The sequence below is a fragment of the Megalobrama amblycephala genome, linkage group LG15 (genome assembly GCF_018812025.1).
Source record: "Megalobrama amblycephala isolate DHTTF-2021 linkage group LG15, ASM1881202v1, whole genome shotgun sequence".
Taxonomy (NCBI): domain Eukaryota; kingdom Metazoa; phylum Chordata; class Actinopteri; order Cypriniformes; family Xenocyprididae; genus Megalobrama; species Megalobrama amblycephala.
In genome coordinates this window covers 222,724-248,661 of record NC_063058.1, presented here as the reverse complement: position 1 = coordinate 248,661, position 25,938 = coordinate 222,724, and the positions used below count along the sequence as shown (strand labels likewise).

The 25,938-nt window shown below is 43.6% G+C and overlaps 2 protein-coding genes and 1 long non-coding RNA gene across 4 annotated transcripts; all 3 read left to right on the top strand.

The window, feature by feature from the left end:
- Positions 1–5,662: 5,662 nt before the first annotated feature.
- LOC125247171 lies at positions 5,663–8,652 on the top strand. 2 transcript variants are annotated; one of them, XR_007180028.1, is made up of 5 exons: positions 5,663–5,706; positions 6,686–6,702; positions 6,940–7,064; positions 7,438–7,491; positions 8,506–8,652. It is a non-coding gene; the product is annotated as an uncharacterized LOC125247171 (long non-coding RNA). The 2 variants fall into 2 exon arrangements; XR_007180029.1 differs by lacking the exon at positions 7,438–7,491.
- A 9,170-nt stretch (positions 8,653–17,822) lies between these two features.
- LOC125247933 lies at positions 17,823–22,081 on the top strand. The gene is made up of 8 exons (XM_048159484.1): positions 17,823–18,099; positions 18,200–18,339; positions 18,436–18,640; positions 18,713–18,825; positions 20,778–20,966; positions 21,055–21,196; positions 21,346–21,947; positions 22,073–22,081. The coding sequence occupies exons 1-8, from the start codon at positions 17,823–17,825 to the stop codon at positions 22,079–22,081; spliced, it is 1,677 nt and encodes a 558-aa protein (XP_048015441.1).
- A 14-nt stretch (positions 22,082–22,095) lies between these two features.
- On the top strand, positions 22,096–25,513 carry LOC125247932. Its single transcript, XM_048159483.1, has 8 exons — positions 22,096–22,111; positions 22,267–22,442; positions 22,525–22,644; positions 22,719–22,766; positions 24,413–24,490; positions 24,581–24,658; positions 25,336–25,386; positions 25,460–25,513. The coding sequence occupies exons 1-8, from the start codon at positions 22,096–22,098 to the stop codon at positions 25,511–25,513; spliced, it is 621 nt and encodes a 206-aa protein (XP_048015440.1).
- Positions 25,514–25,938: the final 425 nt, after the last annotated feature.

Sequence of the window (25,938 nt, the reverse complement as noted above, 5' to 3'; positions counted from 1 at the left end):
AGTCAGGTAGGCTGTGAAAAAAAACTTCTGTGATGTCTCAAGCTCATCATGGTATATGAAACATACAGAAAAATTTTATTACAATATAAAATAATGGTTTTATATTATACTTTAAAATATAATGTATTTCTGTGATGCAAAGAGTCTGAATATAGGCTTTTAGTTTAAAAGCATGCACATTTGGAGAAATATAGGATTCTCATATGTTTATGTCAATTTTCTATACAGAGGAGTTATTTTTTATTTAATATTCATTGTTATCTCTATGAGCGCTGGTGTTTGCAATTCATACTGCAGCCGGAGGGCGCTCTGTGCATTTTAGTCCACAAATTCACCTAAGAAGAAGACGATATTCCATGAATGGTGTTTACCAATTCATACTACAGCCGGAGGGCGCTAAAGAAACAAAAACTCACTTAAAACTTATCAATAGAAGAAAACAAACAGGAATTTACTGAATGTCTTCCAGAGATCGCTAACCATGGCTTTTTCATCCAGATAAACAATTTTCAAGGCAATAAATACACGATTGAGATGATGAATGCATGTGTTGTCTCTGAATTTGCCTGTGAATAGCGCTGGCTCCGTGGGTGTGGCCGCATTAGTGGGTAATGAGCTGAATCACGGACTTCTGACATGGCTCTCTTTTCATACAGATTACATAAACGCAGAATGTTTGTTTTCGATTTGACTTGCACGATTTAAAACCTGACATTTCAACGTTTTGTTAGACATAAGTATGAATTTTTTGTGATTAGTATTCACTAAGTTACACTTCATTTTCTGAGAACTATCAGATTGGACTTCGTTCAGAGGGAGATGAGAGATCACGCATCATGTTAGTTTTCTTTATTTTACAAAAAGCACAACATTTTGTTTTTACTCTGAGTGTATACAAATAAAAGGAGATATTCTATAGTTTCAATTGATGTATTACTTATGTTTCTATGACAAAAAATGACGGAGTATTTTAAGTCTGTTTTGCTGCAATGTGAAAAAAAACCTGCAAAACGCGCCGGCGCGTTTTTAGACCTCAGAGTGTTAATTGCTTGAATTTGAATTTGGCCCAAACTTCTCATTTAAATCCTCCCAGAGCCGAACCTAGGCCTTATTTAACCCCTGTTACATACTGATGGCACGGCAGGTGCCACTGCCGTTGCACCTGTACCAACCAGGAGACTTGAGTATCATCACAGCCTGCTCCCCTCATCAGCATCGCAACAAGCTCCGCCTACAACTGAGAAAACAACTCGCAACACAGAGCCAAACCCTGCAAACCACCTGCAAATCCCGGAAAGGTATTCTGGTGGTTCTCTATACTCACAGTTTCCTGCTGATCCAAACGGCGAACTCAATGAAGCAACTGTTTACAGTCTTCCAAAATGATTTTGCCAAAAATCTCTGATGACAGACCTGCTGCGAGAAGTTAGCTTCTCTATGGACGGAGTGGCTATGAATAGGATTCCTCAGTTTCCTACACAAACTGTGCTGGACTTCGCTACTGGCAGACCCAAAGACATGGTCAATGTCAGGTGGTGGCAACGTAACACCCATGCCAAGAAACACACCTCAGTTGCGGTAGTCTACCACAACAGCAACCCACGGCTGTGCCCGGCTCCCCACTTTCGCAGGTGTAGTTTCACCAAAGACTTTCAGTACTGCTGCCCAAACCAGCTCTTCCTCAGAAGCCACACTGAAGGAATGGGCCGGCCGCAGCCCATGACCAGCGACACACGCTGCCCTGCCGAGGCCAAGCCTCACACCCCAGTCATCGGAACACAAGCCGAGATTGTGGGTGATCGACTGCTTGTCCACACCCCCACTCATGCTGCCACCCTAACCTACCATCAGCGCAACACCGCCACTCGTGTCAGCCTGCCCAATCCAAGTAAGTGGATCCAGGTACCCCTGGGTTCCATCCTTCACCGCAGCCATCTGGCAGTGTACTGTCTCTCAAGCAAAGAGGACCAGTCAGAACTGGAAATCCCATCCTCCTCCAGGAATCACCAGCACACCTTAGATCCAGGACTGGAACTGAGGATTGACAAAGGGGGGTCCCAGCTAAGTGACAGTACTCCCATCGATGCAGCCCTCCAAGCACTCTCACGAATGCCTGTCCTGACCAGCTCACCTAGAGCCCGAGCTTGGACTGCTGCCAACACAGTCCGTTGCCTCCCCATGGCAAACAAGTACGCACTCGCCCTGGGCCTGGCCTTCATCCTATCCAAAGGGACCAAAGGGATGCAAGAGTCCACAGACAAGTGCCCATCCGCCCTTCCTCAAGGACCAGTAGGAACCACCTGCTGCGTGACCATCCGGATCCATGTGCCATCAAACTTGGTTAACGTCCAACGAAGTCCGCACAGGAACTTCGTTGGCCGAAAGGGGGACTGTAACGTCTGGATGGATCCTTTCACAGTCAATAAACTTTGGAGTTTTCAGAACGCTTTTAACCTGATGAACTTTGTTTGTTAATCACTAACTCGGCTCCGGACGACTGTGACTTTCGGCAGGTTTGTGGACCTGTGAGGGTAAACAGAAAACTCCCCCCCTTTGGTGAGAGACTGACCAGATCCACATTCCAACACCCACACACACAGGCACACACAAAAACACACACACAGACACATACAGAAACACACAAACATACATTTTTGACTGTATGTAAGATACAATTATGCCAACATATACCCATCCTGTATTTTGAAGCGTATGCATGTTTCCAAGTGTTTAAATTAGTGTATTTGTGCTAGTGTGCATTTTAATGATAGAATTCTGTCTGTAAACCATAACTTCTTTTGTATGCATTTCTGATGTATCGAGTTTGATCTCTCCGTAAAGCTCCAGACACAAGCTATTCACTGAGATATGTCACACAGCTGACAAATGCATTTTTCGATGTGTTTAATGATACTGTGAAGAACGTACTCCAGCTCGAAATCCGATCTGATAGTCATTAAGTATGCAAATTCAGCTAGGAGACCAAACAAAGAAAGAGCTTGCCCGCCAACTGGCAACGGAGGAAGCCAACGAACTGCACCAGCGTTAACCTGAAATTCGACACACACAACCAAGGCAAGACACACACAACCAATATACTGCCGTTTCTCAATCTTAGATGATGAAACTGATTTCCGTGCTGGCTTAGGACTGTTTGTGAGTTTGCTACTTGCCTCCTCTCTTTCCTTCTCTACTTCCACTCTTGTACATAGGTGTGTATATTCCTGTATATATATTTAGACGTATAACCTCTGTATTCGTAGTTTGCATATATTAAAATGTTATTCACGCTCGATTGTTCTGTTTGTTCTTTCAACTGAAGACCAAGTCACTTTAACGTTTTTTCGATCGCTTTATGCTTTGATGCTATAATAGGAATATTCTCTTGGCCAACAGTTTCTCTAAATAATTATTAATCCAGAACTAATCATATATGTAATTGATTATAATTCGTTGTAATTGATTCACAATATATGTTTAATTCCCCGTTGGGTCGATATATGAATCATAATTTATTCATAAAACCTTATGAATTATTATATTCATATTTCATCCATAAATTGAGTAATAACTGTACGAACCGCTACATCGTTACATATTACAGAGCTTTGCATAATAAAAATGTGCAACTTGGATTTATTCAATGGTGTTCAACAAGCACTAAATTTACCATGAACATGCTGCTTGAATGATTTTTTTTTTTTTTTTATTAAATTTATTTGTTTACTTTTTAGTTCTATTTCCCAATACTTATCCAGACCTGGTACTCAACCCAGCAAACATGCCAGTGTGGGCTCACTGCGGGTAAGTGTGGGTTTTCTGTGGGACAGTGTGGGCAAGGGCAAACCCTTTGGGGCCCCATGTGGGCTTTCTGTGGGCAAACCCACAGTGGGCTTGCCCACAGAAAACCCACACGGGCCCCCAGTAGTATGCAATATTAAAAAGAACTGTTTATAATGATTTCTTTCTTTTTTATATATTGGAATTATTGTTCAGGTACATTTGCAAAACAACTTAAAATGCAACCTCATGATTACTTAACATTTTCTTTAGGAAAATTGCATCCTATGTTTTGACTTTACTTAAAGCCATCAACAATGCATTTATAGAGGTTAGTAACTATTATCACTCACAATAAGTATTTATAAAAACACAACACAGGTATTAATAACAATATATTCACTTATTGGACAGAAATAAATATATAAATTTAACTATAACTGTTCTTTTAATGCAGTATATGTCTTAATGAGTTTTTAAAATATATTTATAGAAAAATACTTAACATAAATAAGCATAAATGGAGCTAAAATTCATTATAGGCATAGACTTAATAGAAAGTTGTACTGTATTTATTAAATAAAATTAACTTATTTGTCACAATAAAACAATGTAAATGGTTGATCAATGATGTATTTGTTTTGTATATATATATATATATATATATATATATATATATATATATATATATAATACATCACTGATGAATTTGATATTTTTATATATTTCTGAAATGGCAAAAAAGGAAAAAATATATTTTTATTAGTAATAGAGTGCCCCAGGGATGACGCGTTTTTGTAGGCCAACCCGGAAGTTAGCGGCGCACGGGTTCCCTCGGTTGAAAGCCTATGCATTTTTCCCATAGACTTTTGGAAAATCGCAGAAAATAAGCTCTGTGTTTAACAAAGGGTTATGACACTTACACGTTTTGTCTATCAAGATAATCTTTACAAGTTAACACAACATTTATCCATTTTGAAGCCTAAATAAAGTCGTCAGATATAAAAGGCTATCAGTAGGCTATAAACGGACTACAGCACACCATGGTCGCGGATCAACATCGTCACCACCAAGCTTCCTCAAACTGTATTTAAAAAACAACTTTATTTAAAAACATGCTCGCTGATTATGATCTGTGCTGTTATGAATACTTTTCCACTTTTTCACAACATATACCCATCCTGTATTTTGAAGCGTATGCATGTTTCCAAGTGTTTAAATTAGTGTATTTGTGCTAGTGTGCATTTTAATGATAGAATTCTGTCTGTAAACCATAACTTCTTTTGTATGCATTTCTGATGTATCGAGTTTGATCTCTCCGTAAAGCTCCAGACACAAGCTATTCACTGAGATATGGTCGCGGATCAACATCGTCACCACCAAGCTTCCTCAAACTGTATTTAAAAAACAACTTTATTTAAAAACATGCTCGCTGATTATGATCTGTGCTGTTATGAATACTTTTCCACTTTTTCATAAGAAATGCTGTCCAAATGTCCCGTTTTTAATGATGACGTCTAAAGTCCCCGCCAAAGGAAGTAGTCCCTTTTAGCAACTTGTTAGCAACCGCCGATTTTAAGACACAGTAAAAGTTCAAAAAATCACAAGTGGGTTATAACTGGTGTGTTTTATGTCATAGATCAAAACATGAAAATATTTAGAGGCTTTGTTAACCACAGACCTTATTTCAGGCGATTTAGCAAAAACCCATTCAAAAAACCCATAGACTTTACGGCGTTGGAACCGGAAGTCCTAAAATGCTAACTCGCTTCCGGGTTTTGCCTACAAAAACGCGTCATCCCTGAGGCACTCTATACGGAAGATGGCGTCATCACGTGATTAATTCTAACCAATGAGACTGCTGGAACTGCATCGCTATTGAGTCATTCCGGATTCGACTGCACCGCCCAGTTCTGCTTCAAACAGGTAAGCTTTTTAAATTATAAGCTTTTTTTAAATGGTAATTTCTGAGATTTCTTTTAAAATTAGTGTAACAGATGAAAATGCTAATGAATTTATTGACTAAAATTAAATTACACCAATTTTTAGTGTTTTAATCTGATTGTAACATATGCTGCCGTTTAAATGACTAACGGTTATAACGGTTGACTAGCCCATTTTCTGGTAATCTATACTTTATATATGTACTTTAAAACTGCATAAATTCAATGCCTTGAATTGTTTTACATCCATTTTGGTGTTAATTTGATTTATTATTGTTCTCCTGTTGCTATGTTAGCGAACTACAACCGAGTTAGGCATAAATGAGTCAGTCATGTCCGTTTTATAGTTAAAATAGCGACGTAAACAAGGCCTACATTAAAACTCGTTACATATGATTTTATAACCGTTCATACAGCGATAAACCCTGTGCGCTGACAGTTCAGACAGCAAACCATATTTATTTATATACATGTGCTTTGTATTTTTATATTGCTATCATGTTAATGTGACCTAAAAATAACAAATTGAACGCTTTGCCTCACGCGCAAGTTGGCACGTGCACGGGGAGAGAGAGGGGGAGAGAGAGAGAGAGAGAGAGCGTGTCTCAATCAGCTCCCTAGTTCAGTAGTTAGGGCACTGATCAGGGAGTCGGCCTCATTCACTTTAATGAAATACTGATTCATGAGCTAGGGAGCTGATGAGCTGATTGAGACGCAGGGAGAGATAAGTCATTGGCCTGTGTATTTCAAATGAAATCAACCATCTGTAATTAATTAATTATGAAAAGATATAATTTCACGGCCTAAAATTTTTAATTCAGTTATATTCACATTAAATATTGATGTATAATTTCTCTTGAATGTATAGGCCTATTTCATCAGCACGTTCATCCATACAGAGCAATATTTAACTGAAATATTAATTCTTGTTTCTTTTTCTCCTTTTCATTGTGTGTAAAGAGATCATTGGTTCTGCTCTGTAAGTATTCGACTCACTGTCTGACACATTCTCAGTTTTTGTATTGTTGATTGCACCAAATAACTGTACTTTCATGAACATTTTGCTTGTTATCTGTTAATCTTTTGGGTATCACTGTATCTGACAGTACAGTGGTGCCATGTGTCACATTCTCAGATGTCATTGGTATGAAGCCAGTTTAAATCTTTTATTCATGAATATGTACATTGAAATGTTGTTTGTCCTCTCTCTTTTCAGTATTCTTTGCCATCTAGTCCTGATTCCTGACTACAGGTCTTCAGGATGACCAGGAACTACAGGACGGTTTGAGCTACACTCTGCAGGACGTTGGTCCTCCATGACCAGGACTGGACACCACTGTCGTAAGTGATCGATCTAGCAGTCATTCTGGATCTCTGAATTGTCATGTTCAGAACATATCGCAGGTGATCTCAGCTCTGGGCCTCGAGGACCACTATCCTGCAGACTTTAGCACCAACCCTGGTCCAACACACCTGAACAAGCCAATCGAGCTATTTTGGTTTACTGACTAGAAAGTCACATGTGGTGAGATCGATCAGGTGTGGACATAAACTGTGCAAGACAGTGCACTTCGAGGACCAGAGCTGAGAACTCCTGACATGCTGATTAGTCAATAATCACTGATGAAAAATGAATACAGTACATTTTAATTTGTATAGATTTATTCAATAGTTCTTTCTCTCTTTTTCTGCTTTGTGATTTTGTTAACCACAGCTAAATAAACCCAAGGAGAGGCGCTCAGGCACAGGTCACTTCATCTTTTGCTGTGTAAGTACATTTTTGACTGTCAGACACATTCTCAGTATTTGCATTTATTTTAATAAAAATTACATATTCATGCTGAAAGTTAAAGTCATCAATGATTTCTTACATTAAAAGGTATAGTTCTTCATGTTGTTCCAAACTTGTATTACTTACTTTTGGTAACACTTTAGAATAATGGTCATTAGTTAACATTAGTTAACTACATTAGTTAACATGACCTAATAATGAACTGCACTTATAAAGCATTTATTAATCTTTGTTAATGTTAATTTCAACATTTACTAATACATTATTAAAATCTTGTTAACATTAGTTAATGCACCGTGAACTAACATGAACAAACCATGAACAGCTGTATTTTTATTAACTAACGTTAACAAAAATGAACAAATACAGTAACAAATGAACTGCTCATGGTTAGTTCATGTTAGTTAATACATTAACTAATGTTAACTAATGACCATTATTCTAAAGTGTTACCCTTTTTTCTGGGGAATTCAAAAGAAGATATTTTGAAGAATGTTTCATCTGTTTTGTCCATACAATGTAAACTGCATTGGATCCCATTGACTTTTTATTGTATTGACAAAAACATGGTCAGTTTTCAAAATATCATCTTCCACAGAAGAAATCATGCAGGTTTGGAATGACACGAGGGTGAGTAGCAAACAATTTTTTATCAATTTTTTACATCGTGTTGACAATTTTAGTAAATTGTTCTCATGCTCTCAGTTCATCATGCCCTCAATTTGTTCACTCTCTGTATCTTTCTCTCTCAACAACAGTCTAAAATTGTTTTTAATATTAATAAACAACACCTGGAACTATTTTTCAGGAACTCAAATTATTCTCAGGATTCTCCAGTCAAAGTGCATTTAGATGTTCTCATAAGATTGTTCCCTGGGTTGGAAATGTCCTAACCCTTGGGAAAACACAAATGTAATGTATACAAAACTTCGTGTTTTGTTTTTTGTTTTTTAAATTAATGTTTCAATTGTTATTTTTTTCTCACTTTAGATAAAAAAGCGCACAAAAAGCGGCCCGGCCACAGCTTCCGAAGTGGAAACTCCTGTTAAATCATGGCTCCATAATGCAAGAGACTGGGATGGTGGAAGGAGCAGAAGAACCAGAAGACTGGAGATCAGGCAAAGATCTACTGGTACCCGAGAGGGGATTGATCACTCATCTCCATCCACAAATGAATGATTTCTGAATGATCATGTGACACTGACAACTAGATGCAGGCTGCTGAATATTAAGTTTTAACATCACAGGAAAATTTTTCTTTGTAAAATATATTAAAACAGTTCAGGGCTCGACATTAAGCCTTTTCCTGTGACGAGTAAATCGGTCATTCACAAACTTTGTTGTAAATACAATTTATTCTGCAGCATCAGTGTTAAGGCCGGCTGTGACATGTATAAATCTGCATATTTATGATATTTTTACCTTTATAAAGGGCATTTTCCCCATTATTAAATAAATGCTTCATCTTTCATTTTAAATTCTTAAATCTGATCAATAAATTAAATAATTGTAATAAGACACTGGTTACTAGTCAAATTAAATAATTTACACTGAAAAATTACAACTGCATTTAAAAATGTTGTGAGATTAGATAATAAAAAATGTCAGAAAGAATGAGTAGTATGAAGCTGCAGACTCGGAGCCTGCATCTACAGTCCCGCACCCAGAGTCCCGCATTCTCGGTCCCCTTGTTTTTCGAGACAGCGCCTCCTATCAAATTGGATCGGATAAACGCATGGATAAACATGTGAAGAACCGAAACGTGAGTATCGTCAATTTTATTCAATGATTTCTTTTTTAATCAAACTACTTTATAGCTCATCGATATGCCAACATATGAATAGTCTATTTAATATTTGTAAAGATAGTTTGTAACAAAATTTGAGCCGTTAATGTATGTTTTTTCGCCTTTTCCCCCCTGAAAATATTTTGATAGCTAACGTTAGCCTTTAACCTTGGACTTTTTGTTGACAAGCCATTGAAAAATTTTATTAAAATTAGTTGACATTAAAGTAGACCAATTAAACACATTAAGTGTGTTAATATCAATGCCATAATTAATTATTTAATCAGATTTACCGTTTTACCTTTTTTTAATTATCGGACCTTTTCTCCTAAAACTATAATTTGAATTAATTAATTCCGGAGTAATTATTTTACTTTATATAATTTATGTAGACTACTTAAATTAATTCTTATAAAACGTAAGTATTAAAATGGATCAATATTAATTTAACTGTGATATGAAGTAAGTTGTTGCCAGCCATTTACAACTCATACAATTGCCTAATAATCAAATTTACTATGCCTTCACTATGTATTAACCTGTCTATGGTATTAACATGTGAGCTAGAATGTGTCATTTGGCCTTTTTTGGGGTTTGTATTGATTGAAATTTGACTGAATGGGTTCTGTGGGGTGGTCTTAAATTTTGAATTTGAGTTTGACTCTCTCTCTTTTTTTAAAGATGGATATAACAATTCAAAAGGGGAATTCACTTCCAGAAATACAGAAGTGTAATAAATGCTGCAGTAATTTTCACTGCCCATTCTGTGCCCCTATATATTTCAAACCGACAAAGTTGTCCAAAGTTCAGAAACATGTTAAGGGACACTTCAACAGAGCAGTAAAACATGAAGGTAACGTTTGCAAACATCTTCTTTTTTTTTGCTTTTTGAAAGATCATAAGACTGTGTGTGACCGTAGTGCAATCGTATGCTGTTGTATTACAGGGTACACCATACATCGATGTGGTCGCCCCTGCCGAACCCAGCAACATTATCATTGCTTGTACTGTCAGTCCACAATTTTAAGAAAGCCAGATTTCATCACACATTTAGGATCCTGCAAATGTAAGAGCGTTAAGAGAGCAAGTGCCACTGATGCCTGTAACATCACGCCCACTGCTGTGGCAACTGCTGTTAAACAAGCTACTGCCATTGCTGTTCCAGCTACCACAGCCATCGCTGCCACCTCTGTGCCATCTATCATTGTGCCACCTACTGTTATGCCGCCCTTTTCTGCCATCTCTGTGCCGCCCAGCACTGTAGCTACCTTCTCTGTGCCTCCCACTGCTGCGCCATCTGCCACAGCCATCGCTGCCACAGCCATCGCTGCCACTTCTGTGCCATCTATCATTGTGCCACCTACTGTTATGCCGCCCAGCACTGTGGCTACCATCTCTGTGCCTCCCACTGCTGCGCCATCTGCCACAGACATTGCTGCCACTTCTGTGCCAACCACCTCTGCCACTGTCAGGCCAGTCACAAAAACGTCTCGGTTACGTATGTAACCCTCGTTCCCTGAAGGAGGGAACGGAGACGTACGTCAGTAGTGACCGACGAATTGGGATATCGCTTAGAGAGCCCTATCAGCTTCGTGTAAACTAAAACAAGCCAATGGAATTGGCGTGCGATATTTGCATAATGCGCACCGCCCCCGACAGGTGTATATAAATAGGAAGCAGATGCAATCGCACTCTGTTTTTCGCTGAGGAGACAACTGGTGTCCGCGCTACAGCGAGGGTACAGAAACTGTGGCGACGGGACGTACGTCTCCGTTCCCTCCTTCAGGGAACGAGGGTTACATACGTAACCGAGACGTTCCCTTTCAGTCGGTCACGTTCGACGTACGTCAGTAGTGACCGACGAATTGGGATCCCAACTAAAGCGCCACAGTTACGAAACCCCTTCCAGTGCCCAGCGCAAGCTCAGCCGCCCATAGCACCGGCTGACGGTGAAGGGGGCGAGCTTACACCGAGAGAGTCTACTGCTGTCTAACCACTACCCACTAAGTAAACTAGACTACACTGGGGAAGCGAACCCGTAAGGGACGCTGCGGAGACCACTACCTACCCAATGGGGGAGGAGTTTACGTGGGAATACACATATGGACTGGCCCGGGGGGCAGTACGCATATGGAGTCCCTGGGATGGCTCCACCTGGTTAGGGGGAGACTCATCTGACAGGTGACAGCAGAGCTGGCTCTGCTAAGGGAAAGACACGGACTCGGCCCGTAGGGAGTTTTAAACCGTGGACAATTACACATATGGGACCGCTCACGTAGAGGGGTCACGACATATGGGCCCCAGCCAACAGACAGCGTCAGCGACGGATGTAGGCCTGGCATCAGACACTCCGCAATGTCCGAGCCGAAGGGGGAGGCGGAGGAGCTCGACAGGGTTCGCCAAGCGGGGAACACGACTGGAGTGAAGTATGCACGTATCCGGCCAGTGGCGGGAATGGCATTGCAAGCCGACACTTAGAGTGGGTACAACACGTCTACCGACTAGTGGATGCGAGTACACGTGAAGATACCGGCTCTACACGTAGGCTATAAAACCTAGCGAACGTGTTTGGTGTCGCCCAGCCCGCAGCTCTACAGATATCTGTCAGCGAGGCGCCATGAGCCAGCGCCCAGGAAGAGGCCACCCCTCTGGTGGAGTGGGCTCTCAACCCGAGCGGGCAAGGCACGCCCTGGGATTCATACGCCAAGGCGATGGCATCCACTATCCAGTGGGCCATCCTCTGCTTGGAGACAGCCTTTCCCTTCTGCTGGCCTCCGTAACAGATGAAAGAGCTGATCTGAGGTCCTGAAGCTTCGCGTTCTATCCACGTAAACGCGCAGAGCGCGGACGGGACAGAGCAAAGCTAGGGCTGGGTCTGCCTCCTCCGAGGGCAGCGCTTGCAGGTTCACTACCTGATCTCTGAAGGGAGTGGTAGGAACCTTGGGCACGTATCCAGGCCGGGGTCTCAGGATGACGTGAGAATCACCGGGCCCGAATTCTAGGCACGTTTCGTCGACCGAAAATGCATGCAGATCCCCTACCCTCTTCAGGGAAGCCAATGCAACCAGAAGAACCGTCTTAAGAGACATTAGTTTCAGATCGACTGATTGCAAAGGCTCAAAGGGATGACCCCGGAGAGCTGTGAGAACCAGGGTCAAATCCCAAGAGGGTACGGAGGAAGGGCGAGGAGGATTTAATCTCCTCGCTCCCCTCAGGAATCTGACGATCAGATCGTGTTTCCCCAGGGACTTACCCTCAACTGCGTGGTGATGTGCGGCGATAGCGGCAACATACACCTTCAGGGTGGAGGGAGACAGCCTTCGCTCCAACCCTTCTTGCAGGAAGGAAAGCACGGATCCGACCGAACATGATCGGGGGTCCTCTCGGCGAGAGGCGCACCATTCGACGAACAGGTTCCACTTCAACGCATAGAGACTCCTAGTGGAAGGAGCTCTAGCGGAAGTGATGGTGTCTACGACCGCTTGCGGGAGATCACTCAGAACCTCCGCATCCCGTCCAGGGACCACACGTGGAGGTTCCATAGATCGGGACGCGGGTGCCACAGGGTGCCCCGTCTCTGAGTCAGGAGGTCCTTCCTCAGAGGAATCAGGCCAGGGAGGGGCTGTCGCGAGGAGAATGAGGTCTGAGAACCAGGTCCGAGTGGGCCAATACGGAGCCACTAACAGAACCTGCTCCCCGTCCTCCCTGACCTTGCACAGGAGTTGTGCGAGAAGGCTCACTGGGGGAAACGCATATTTGCGCAGACTCAGGGGCCAGCTGTGTGCCAGGGCATCCGTGCCGAGCGTGCCGCCGGTCAGGGAATAAAACCACTGGCAGTGGGCAGTTTCCGGGGAGGCAAACAGGTCTACCTGGGCCTCGCCGAAATGCTGCCAAATCAGCTGGACCGCCTGAGGGTGGAGCCGCCACTCGCCCGCAAGTGGAGGCTGCCGTGACAGCTCGTCGGCTGCACGGTTGAGCACACCTGGGACATGAGTGGCCCGAAGGGACCTCAGATACTTCTGACTCCACAACAAGAGATGGCGGGCGAGTTGCGACATGCGACGGGAGCGTAGACCACCCTGATGGTTGATGTACGCAACGGCCGCAGTGGGACTAGAACGTGCTTGCCTGACAACAGCTTCTTGAAGCGGGCCAGCGCAAGACGAACCGCTGCAACTCGAGGCAATGATATGCATGCCTGAGGCCCCGTCCAAAGACCTGTACGTGTACGTGGCCCCCCATCCCGTGGCAGAGGCATCTGTGGAGACCACAGCGTGCCTGGACACTTGTTCGAGGGGTACTCCGGCCCGCAGGAACGAAGGGTCCGACCACCGGACAAGGGTGCGACGGCAGCTCGGTGTCACGGGGACACGGAGCGTGCCGCACTGCCACGCCCATCTCGGGACCCGGCCGCGGAGCCAGTGTTGAAGCGGTCTCATATGAAGCAATCCGAGCGGCGTGACCGCGGCTGCAGATGCCATATGCCCCAGGAGCCTCTGAAAATCTTTCAGTGGAACCGCTGTCCTGCGCTTGAGTGAACTCAGGCAGTTCAACACCGACTGGACACGCGCCTCGGTGAGACGCGCAGTCCGTGCAACCGAGTCTAGCTCGAGACCGAGATAAGAGATCCTCTGCCCGGGGGCGAGTTTGCTCTTGTCCCAGTTGACCCGAAGACCCAACCGGCTGAGGTGAGCTAAAACCATGTCCCTGTGTTCGCACAACTGCTCTCGCGAGCTGGCCAGGATCAGCCAGTCGTCGAGATAGTTGAGAATACGAACGCCCTGTTCCTTGAGGGGAACAATGGCCGCCTCCGCAACCTTCGTAAAGACGCGGGGTGACAGGGCCAGCCCGAAGGGTAGGACTTTGTACTGATATGCCCGACCCTCGAACGCAAACCGGAGGAAGGGTCTGTGTCGAGGCAGAATCGAGACATGAAAGTACGCGTCCTTCAGGTCTATTGCTGCAAACCAATCCCGGGGACGGACGCATTCGAAAATGCGTTTCTGCGTGAGCATCTTGAACGGCATCTTGTGAAGATACCGGTTCAGGACGCGCAGATCCAGGATTGGCCGTAGCCCACCGCCCTTTTTTGGTACAATGAAGTAGGGGCTGTAGAACCCCGACTTCATATCGGCTGGAGGGACCGGCTCGATTGCATCCTTCGCCAGGAGGACAGCAATCTCCGCCCGGAGAACAGGTGCACTGTCCAACGACACCTGAGTGAAGTGGACACCCCTGAAAACCGGGGGACGCCGGGCGAACTGAATCGCATAGCCGAGTCTGAGCGAATGAGCAGCGGGACGGGCTGGGAAGCGTGATCCACGCCTCCAGACTCCGAGCCAGCGGGACCAAAGGCACCACAGATGCACCGGGGGTGGGGCAGCAAGGCAGAGAGGGACCCGACTCGGACGGCATGGGAGCGGCCCGGAGTGAGGTCGGACTCTGCGAGGCAGCAGTGCGAATGGGAGATGGCGCACGGGACGCGGTCTGCGCCACCACACTGCCGCCTACTGGCGGAATGGGAGGGGGTTGCGAGTGGCGAGGCGAGGCCTGGCACACTGGCAAACGCGCCCTCTTGTGACCTGGAGTTTGAGGAAACTGCTCTTTTTGTGGCAAAGTGGGTACCGCTGGACTCCGGAGAGCCAGCGGCGGTAGATGGACAGACGCCACAAAATCCCCCCGGCCCTCCTCCGGGGGTGGGAGAGCCGATGGAATACTCTCCCGAAGGGCAGGAACCTTCCGCTCCAGGTCGCCCGTCTCAGGGCCGAGTTTTCCCCGACCGCTTGCCACCTGGCTTAGCAGAGACGGGCTGGGCACCACGTCCGCGACCGGCACCCTGCTGTTTGGCTGGTGTAGGCTGCTGTTTTGCCGACTTAGCAGGGGCGGAGGAAGACGCAGGCGGGCGCCCTCGGCGACGAGCGGGCTGAGGCTGAGCCGCGGGCGGCTGGGTGGAGGCAGCAGCGGACCGCCGTGGCATGACCTGTCTGATAGCCTCAGCCTGCTTCTGTGCAGCGGAGAACTGTTGGGCACAGCTCTCCACCGCGTCGCCGAAAAGGCCGACCGGAGACACGGGGGAATCCAGGAACCGATGTTTGTCGGTCTCCCTCATGTCTGCCAAGGCCAGCCAGAGGTGGCGTTGCTGGACTACCAAAGTAGACATCGCCTGTCCAACAGAACGCGCTGTCACCTTCGTTGCCCGGAGGGCAAGGTCAGTGGCAGCGCGCAGCTCCCCAAGCAGCTGTTGGTCAGGACCTTCCTGGGGCAACTCCGACAGCGCTTTTGCCTGGTAAACCTGCAAAAGGGCCATCGCGTGCAGGGCGGAGGCAGCCTGCCCACAGGCACTGTAAGCCCTCTCAGTCAGACCAGCTGAGAATTTACAGGCCCGGGACGGGAGACGCGGCTCACCGCGGCAGCCAGCGGCCGTTGGACACAACTGCATCGCAACAGACCGCTCGACTGGCGGGATCCTGACGTATCCCCTGGCTTCCCCGCCGTCCAGGGAGGTAAAGGCGGACGAGGGACCAGGCCCTGTACGAGCCCTATACGGAGCTTGCCAAGACCTGGTCACCTCATCATGTACTTCCGGAAAGAAAGGCATTGGGGTGGGACGCTGGGTTTGACCAGCGCAACCCCCCCCCCAAGTACCAATCGTCCAACCGAGATGGGCCGGGACAGGGTGGAGGGTTCCACTCAAGCCCGACGCACAAGGCGGCCCGGGAGAGCACAGCCGTGAGCTCGGGATCCGATTCGGGCAACGCTACCTTCCCGGGCGGCAGCGCGTCCGGATCTTCCTCCCCCGAGGACTCAGGCTCACCTTCCGATGCAGCGGTCGACATCCGATCCGCCGCCAGCACACCAAAGGTAACGGCTGGACAGTCCGAAACCAACGGTGGCACGATGGGTTGCGGTGCTGATGAGGCGGCAGGGGCCCGAGGAGCGTTTCCGCTCGGCGGGGAAGCCCTGACCGTAATCCTCAGGTCACCCTTCCTATACACCGCCGAACCGTCATTCCGGGCCGGGCCGGAAAAAACGGTCGAACGGGGCACAGGGGAGGGGACCCCCGCTTCCTGAGACTTCAGGAAGGAGAGTCTTGACCTCAGCACCGCGATAGTCATGTTCCCGCAATGGGAACATGAACCATCCACAAAAGCTGCTTCAGCGTGCTGAATGCCCAAACACGAGATGCAACGATTGTGCCCATCAGCAGGGACCAGGGAACGACCGCACCCATTAACGCACAGACGAAATGACATACTGTCAGGGTTCGTCTGTAAAGCTCTTTTAGAAGGGGAAACAGTCAACTCGCTCGTGCCGAAGCACACAGGGAGTGACGCGATGTGCCAGGTACACCACTTCCTGGACACACCGAGGAACCGGCCCAAATCGCAACACACTTCACTCTTAGGCGTGTGCTGTGAAAACAGCAGTTGAGAGCTATAGCTCGGATCCTCGGGAGCTCGCGACCTCGCTGTAGCACCGTTACACCGGCACACACGGCTTGCTGTGAATCCTCTTCGAGGCAGTTTAATTCACACAAAACAGTCTTCTTAAACAGGACACCACTGAATGGCTCCGAAGCGAAAGACAGAGTGCGATTGCATCTGCTTCCTATTTATATACACCTGTCGGGGGCGGTGCGCATTATGCAAATATCGCACGCCAATTCCATTGGCTTGTTTTAGTTTACACGAAGCTGATAGGGCTCTCTAAGCGATATCCCAATTCGTCGGTCACTACTGACGTACGTCGAACGTGACCGACTGAAAGGGAACTGGCATCCGTGTGGGTCCAAAAGTATTGCAGAAATGCCCCAAATGTCATTTGACATTTTACAAAAAAAATTTAAAAAGGCACATTGAACGAAGACACACAGCAAAAATGATGGACATTTCATCCTCATCCCATCTCAAAAGTGAATGCATAGATCCCCAGAATGGACTGTATTTAGTCCACAAAAGTATTCATGGGGCTTCTACTCCACTCCATGTTCAAATTAAAATATGGGGGGAACAACATCATGTTTCTTGTGAATTAAGTGAGTGCCAAGCTAATATGGAGTTGGCATGGAGAAGTGGACTGCAGTCATACCAGTGTGTACATCTCCGGTCAGTTTCATACTGCAAAACCTTTTTAACCTCGCCCTCACTCAGAGAAGATAGTCTTAAAGAAATGGTGAAAAGCAAGTGGTTTGGGAAGGAGAAAATTAAACTGTGTGTTGATCGTCAAACCCTAGCCAAAGAAAATAATGCACCACTTTCAGTTCTGTCAAAGATTGGAGCCCCTCCATCTAAAAAATTTATATCAGTTCATGAGCCAACTATTTCATATTACAGCAGACTAGGCAGAGTAATGGTGTCTTATGATACAAAAAAAAAATTCATGGCACTGTCCTTGTGCAAAAACACAGAGATCATGCACACATAAATACGTCGCAAAATGGCACTTATTCCAAACCAATGCAGAACTCTTTCGGAAGGTCCGGAGCACTGAAAGGAGCACTGAGGAGTTTCAGGTGACCGCAATGGAGGAAAGTGATGGAACTCATGTGGGTGAAATCACTTACCCACCAAAGGATGCTCCAACAATACAAGGCATGGTACAATACATCTTAATGAACAAGAAGATACCTTCTACTATTCCCAACCATTTGAGACTTTCTTCGGTGGATAAGGAATTTCCACGACACCTAATTCCTGAGGAGACATTGTGCTACCACTGCCCAAACCGCATGGTCCTCAGTGACCCGATCTGCATTACTCAAAAGGCTAAAATTCTTACAACCACAGGAATTGTCCAAGGTGGATTATTTATTTATTTTTATGGTTATGATTTTGTACTTCTGATAATGTTGCGTTTTGAACTGAACCACTCTTGTTTTTACACCTTTTGTGTCTGCAGATATTTCTACATACTACAAATACTGTCCTCAGTGTGGAGTACTGTACCGGTACCAAGAGTGGAGCGAAGGTCTACACAATTTCAATGACCATGTCCTTCTTGATCTACCTCTCTGCCTCACTATTAGAAACCTGTTGCAGGTGATGCTTATATTTTTTCTTTATTCTTTAATTTGTCTGTTTTTATTATTATTTCAATGAATAGTAGTAATTAATTGTGCAGTTTCTGTATCATAGGTCCACACTGCTGTCAGCAGAATAGTTGAGTATTTGGAGTTAACTACAGGTGTCCAGTTCCCCTCAGCCGATACAGTTTTTCATGGTTATCTTCATTTTGAAGCTCTAACAAACCATGAATATCAGTATTCTTGTGTGACCTGTGGTGACCATCCGCCTGTGGTCATAATGGACCTTCACAAGAAGGCATCTTTTCATCTGTCAGGTAAAAAACCCTTTGTTTACTGATTGCACAAAGGTAGACCATGGTTTATTCAAATTTCTTCGTTTCTTTTAGTGAGTGACCTTGCACAACCTCCAGAAGATTTTAATGGAGATGTGGATTCAGAACAGTTTTGGAAGGCACTGACAGAGGAAAGAATTGCCCGTGGATTTGTTTCAAGTAAGAAAGCAAATCTACCAGCGATTAATAAATGTTACACCTAATGTAGATTTGTAGTTAATAAGATAAGACAAAAGGTAAAATGCTGATTTCTACGATATACTAACATGTTTTGTTTCCCAAAGGTCAAAAAAACAATCCATTCTGTAGGGCATTGCTCGACAGAACCTACCAATGACTTTATCAATGAACAACATGATTGAACAAAGCTTCATTTTGGTCCAAAAGATCCATTTCCTGACAGGAAACGCCTAGCCTTAACAAAAGTGAGGACGTGACTTCTTTTAACAAAGGACTCTGTCTAAAGGACTTCTTAGCTCATCAGCAATAAACTAATCAGAACCCATCACGTGGATTTGATCACATTAAATCTATTGATTCTCTCACAAAACCCTCTTGTATTATCGGACGGAACAGGAAAATACCCATCAACGGATTTAAAGACGAATCTGTCCTATCAATACCTCCCTTGTGTTGACCGTCCATCGTGACCCGGTCACTCGTGACTCCGGTCAAAGTTTAAACTATGCTTAAGGACTCAATCTTGAATCTCAAAAGGGACAATTGTCGATTACTTAAAGTATTAACTATATACAGAATAATACATGCCATGATGTAATTACTAACATGTCTATTCAATGTATTCAATATGTGGATTTTCTTCAAATGCATTATTGTAATCATTGTTTTAATTAGGTCAGTCTAGTAATATGTGTGTAAGAAGTGTGTCATGTTTGAGTTCTAAATGCAGAATTTATAATTCTGTGTAATTCTGTGTGAATGAAACATTGAAATTCAGTATCAGGAAAATATTAAGAAACTTTATATTGTTGTTAATAAAACAGGAGAATGTTCGGCAGATATCACGCGAGGTGATCAATAGACAATAGACGAGGCGTGTCTAATCTCCGTAGCAACGTCTCATTGGAGGATCGCTCCCTTAAAACTATGCTGTCCGAACAAGCTAATGTCAGAAGCTGGAAGTCAGAAGCTGGAAGCCAGAAGTCGGTCAGAAATCGGTCGAAATCGGTCAGAAGCCGGTAGCCGAAACACCGCTACTTTGACCACGGCGGAAAAGTCGCATGGGTCATTGATAACTGATTGAACGGGGCTGATTTTCCATCTAACACCCGATTTCAACCACGAGCTGCGCCGCTGATCATTCGACAGCCGTCACATCCAGACTCCGCAACCCTCTGTGAAATATCTGACCAAAGTCTCCCAAGAAGAGAGCCGCTCAAGCCAGACGCTCAGAACAGCGCACCACACCAGCCAGCAGCATCCTTCAAAGCTTCCGCGCAACCCACAGGGCTTTCCCGAGAAGACGTCACCTGAAAGACAGCCAATCCAGAACGGGATTCCGCTGTACACGAGTCACGGAACAACCCGATTACCTCAGCTGTCACAGCAAACGCAGGTACAAGCAAACTTCTCTCTCTCTTGCTGGAAACTGGTGAAACGCCTTTAAACCTAAAGAATCAAGCCAAAGCTCTGCTTTTGTGATTTTCCTCAGGTTATGAGTTAAGTTAGCACTGAACTTGGGACTTTTCATAACTCATCAACTCCGCGAACGTGTGAATGTATGTATGTGTGTGTGTGTGTGTGTGTTTAGCCTTAGTTTCCTGTAATCATTAGAAGTAGTCAATAAATCTTGTTTTGATTTTCACATATACGAGTTTCTTGTGCTGTGTATCAAATTACTGTCTTAAACTCAAAGATCAAGTTACCTCTTGCTTATAATATAATAATTACAATAATAACAATAATCATAATAAAATATTGTTACTGTTGGCCGCAGAATAATATTTTATCCAGAATTGGTAAAATACTCTAACCTCAATTTTCGCTGGACGAATAATTGATGAAGTGTTAAATATTAATTCTGAATCATTTACAGTGAATCATTTACAGTTGATTCAATTCTTATTCCCTGTAACAATTAAATTGAGCTAATAAATAGGCTAAGTCCTTACAATTCAGTGTTCCTCCAAGTTTTCACTTTTGGGCACCCTGGATAGGGAGAAAAACACGCCGCTCAAACTGTGTTCTTAACACAGAATTTGAAAAGATCCGTCCAGCAAAAGCAGCAGAGGTCTCTGAGATAACTGTCTCAGAGGATCGTCTGAGAGATGAGCTCTGCAAACAGAAGGTAAAATCTCTTTTCAGTGTTGCCATTATTTTATGTTGTTGTCCTATTAAGGGTTAAGGGATTCACTGACACACATTTCCTTTAATAGGTGCAGGTGATTAGAAATTTATGCAGAGAGTGTGGTTTGGATGCCACTGGATCTCGAACTGACCTCCTTTTAAGACTTTCACAAGAAATGAAGTCACGAGAGGCATATGACAAAGTTTTTGAGAAAATTTGGGCTGCCTCAGGTAAACCTCAATATTGCAAATGAGAACAGTAATAGCAGTAGCTCTAAAATATACAATGTGACATTGATAACATGATTAGGTCTTGCATGAGTATACAAAGGATTGCCGTTTCTAAAAATCTGCTTTTCTTTTCTGTATTTGCGTTTTAGGTGGTTGGGCTGTGATTATGTGTCCGTGTGGCATTGTCTACAGTTTGAAATGCAACATCCGAGCAGAGAGCCCACGGGATTTTGCAGACATGCTTCTTTCATGGAAGCATATGCCGAACATTGTCATCTACGACTTTGCACGTGGACTGTCAACCCACACTAACCTAAGACAACCACAAACAATACCCTTCTCACCATTTGAAGGGAGGTTAATGGACCCAACAGCAGAAAACATTGTGAAAGCCAAAGCTGGAAACGTAAAGGTGTCACTACCCTGGCTGACGTGCAAAAAGAAAAATCCTGACACTAATGGCCACCCTATTACTGGTTCAGCAGAACATTATGTTCTGTATGACCGGTTCCATGAGGACAACACAAAGGACGCTCGAGATTCACTGCGGAAGCTTCGCCTGGTCCCGCAACTGGCTGGAAAAGTTAACAGCCAAGTCGTGGAACAGTTATTTGCAAAACTAAAAAAAAACAACTACTTCCTAAACATGGCTTTGCTGTCGACTCACGTGTTCCTCATGCGAAACATAATTCACCATTACAATATTCGCAAAAATGAAGAACGACTTGACCACATGAAAAAGGAGTTTCAGGCAAACATTCTAATGAATGTCCACAGGCAGGCTGTTTTGGGTCATTTTTCACTGTACTTTTGCACCTTTGTTATGAATGTAACACTTTATTACTCATTGGACTGATCTGATTTATGTTTTTGTAGAACATATAACATCTGAGGAAACCATGGATGTGTCAGTAGGTAAGTAAATTGTTGTGTCCAGTCCCCTCCCTCAAGTGGAGCTACACAAATTACTTGCTCACTAAGTGCAAACAGGCACACTAACTTAGAAATTTAGAGCATACACAAAGTTTATGATTTCTAAGCTTGGTTGTTTTTTTTCACCTTACTTTCAGTAGCAGTGCCAGACACCATTTTAAAACCCTCAGCAACACCAGCAACCATTGCCATCCCTGCAGTGAGTGAGACTGCATCACCAGAAGCTGCTGCTTTGGGACCAACAACCCTGTTGGAATATTTTTCACCAGTAAAGCCATGGGAAAGGGACTGGCATCCAGTGCAAGAAAAACTGGTAAAATTATTATTGTTGAAATTTAATATGCACGCATTTGTAGTCGAGCACTATTGTTTGACTATTTAACCATTTTTTATAGCTTGATTACGTGCTGGATGTCCATCGGCCTGGAGCTGAAATTATTGTCAAGGAGGGGAAATTGTGTCTCATTAGAGAGGAGTTTTGGAGCTTGGGTTTGCTGAGAGATATGGATTCCCACGTAAGCAGTCTGCATTTGGAAAGCTATATTTGTATTTACACATTCACTAACGAGTGACTAATTATTTATTGCAGATTGGAAATGCCTGCATGCAGCTTATTATTGAAATGGCTCGGAATATTGTATGTATATAAAATATTACAATGTAAACTGTCAAAGAGTATACAGGTCCTTCTCAAAAAATTAGCATATTGTGATAAAGTTCATTATTTTCCATAATGTAATGATAAAAATTAAACTTTCATATATTTTAGATTCATTGCACACCAACTGAAATATTTCAGGTCTTTTATTGTTTTAATACTGATGATTTTGGCATACAGCTCATGAAAACCCAAAATTCCTATCTCAAAAAATTAGCATATCATGAAAAGGTTCTCTAAACGAGCTATTAACCTAATCATCTGAATCAACTAATTAACTCTAAACACCTGCAAAAGATTCCTGAGGCTTTTAAAAACTCCCAGCCTGGTTCATTACTCAAAACCGCAATCATGGGTAAGACTGCCGACCAGAAGGCCATCATTGACACCCTCAAGCGAGAGGGTAAGACACAGAAAGAAATTTCTGAACGAATAGGCTGTTCCCAGAGTGCTGTATCAAGGCACCTCAGTGGGAAGTCTGTGGGAAGGAAAAAGTGTGGCAAAAAACGCTGCACAACGAGAAGAGGTGACCGGACCCTGAGGAAGATTGTGGTGAAGGACCGATTCCAGACCTTGGGGGACCTGCGGAAGCAGTGGACTGAGTCTGGAGTAGAAACATCCAGAGCCACCGTGCACAGGCGTGTGCAGGAAATGGGCTACAGGTGCCGCATTCCCCAGGTCAAGCCACTTTTGAACCAGAAACAGCGGCAGAAGCGCCTGACCTGGGCTACAGAGAAGCAGCACTGGACTGTTGCTCAGTTTTGCATGTCATTCGGAAATCAAGGTGCCAGAGTCTGGAGGAAGACTGGGGAGAAGGAAATGCCAAAATGCCTGAAGTCCAGTGTCAAGTACCCACAGTCAGTGATGGTCTGGGGTGCCATGTCAGCTGCTGGTGTTGGTCCACTGTGTTTTATCAAGGGCAGGGTCAATGCAGCTAGCTATCAGGAGATTTTGGAGCACTTCATGCTTCCATCTGCTGAAAAGCTTTATGGAGATGAAGATTTCGTTTTTCAGCACGACCTGGCACCTGCTCACAGTGCCAAAACCACTGGTAAATGGTTTACTGACCATGGTATTACTGTGCTCAATTGGCCTGCCAACTCTCCTGACCTGAACCCCATAGAGAATCTGTGGGATATTGTGAAGAGAAAGTTGAGAGACGCAAGACCCAACACTCTGGATGAGCTTAAGGCCGCTATCGAAGCATCCTGGGCCTCCATAACACCTCAGCAGTGCCACAGGCTGATTGCCTCCATGCCACGCCGCATTGAAGCAGTCATTTCTGCAAAAGGATTCCCGACCAAGTATTGAGTGCATAACTGAACATAATTACTTGAAGGTTGACTTTTTTTGTATTAAAAACACTTTTCTTTTATTGGTCGGATGAAATATGCTATTTTTTTGAGATAGGAATTGGCTGTATGCCAAAATCATCAGTATTAAAACAATAAAAGACCTGAAATATTTCAGTTGGTGTGCAATGAATCTAAAATATATGAAAGTTAAATTTTTATCATTACATTATGGAAAATAATGAACTTTATCACAATATGCTAATTTTTTGAGAAGGACCTGTATATGTGTCTGAATCAACCTACATTTTTGCTTGCTTTCTTTTTCCATAGGGCAAAGATATATACATAGAGAACTTTTATGTTGTTCCTACTTGGAAGGAAACCTCAAACATTGTTACAACATTACCGGTGAGTGTATATAGTGAGTGGGAGGTAAAAACTATAAAAAGGCATAAATTCTTATTTCAAAAATTTCATAATTTCTAAAATGAATTTTAGGAGGATGCAGATATGAAAGACTTGCTAGTCTTCCCAGCATGGACAAAAGCTAATGGCCCTGACCACTACATTGTCTGTGTAAGGAATTATTTCCCACTAGATATTGAATGTCTCATAGATATGTTGATTACAGTGTAATTGGTGTGTTTCTAAAACTAAACTAATCATCATTGCTTCTTCCAAGAACTTTAAAATGAAATCTTTTTACACCTTAACACATTATAGATTATGAGGCCACTTCGAAGGAAGATAGTCTTTTTAGACTCTCAATACACAGAGCACGAATCTGGCTTTGGAGATGAGGAATACAGAGCAATTTTTAGGTCCATCTATGAATTTAGACATGCAGTTTCAGGCTCTAATTTTGGCTATGTTCCTTTAGCCATTTCTAGCTTTTGTTCTACTATACAATTAGCTTTGTTCAAAGTTTAAAGGCCATGTTTTATTGCCTTAACTCTAATTTTTGGCTATGTTCTCCTAGCCATTTCTTGCATGTTTTGGCTATGTTCATTTAGCCTTTTTTGCATGGTGTGTCTGTTCTCAGGTTACAGATGTGCTGTCATTTAAATTTGATCAATCATATTCATGTTTTTTTTCTACAGACAAATTGCCAACCAAATTGATCCAGGGATCTGGACAGAAATGACTGGAAAGGATTTTTCGGTGATAATTCTACTGCAAAAATGATTTTGCATCCGTACCTTTTATCTATTATTAATTTCTAAACTGACTTTTTCTCCTTTTCTCAATCATAGGCTTTGCCACGTCAGACAAGAGGGAATGACTGTGGTGTTTTTGTGCTGATGGTAGGGTCTTTAATTTGTTTATAAGTAAGGTCTAGTGAACCGTGTTAACAACAGCTTGTCTCCTGTATTTCAGTACACCCTCTCAATGGTCTGTGACATCGAGTTCGATTTCCAGGAGGTAAGTTAATAAAAGGACATTTATGTTTATTTTATTTATTATCATTTATGTTTAAGTTTATTTGGTAAAAGTAGAAAACGGTATGACCTTTAACTGGGCATTTTTTTTCAGGTTGACATGCCCATGATTAGAAAATGGTGGTGCCTTGTGCTAATGGAACGATTTCAAATTGATGGGTATGTCAAAAAGTATTGTACATTTTGGTAAAATCTTCCCATATATGAGTTAAAACTGTCATATCACTTGAATATTTTGTCAATGCAACATTTTATTTAGCATGAGTAACAAAACACCCTTAAGAGACAATTCAACAATTAATTTTTTTCCCCCTTTAATTAATCCTATAATTTTTTTTTATTATTATTTTTTGCAAGCTATGGGCGCAGGTTTGCCTATTGGACAGACGAGGCAAAATGCTTATTAGAGGCAAAAAC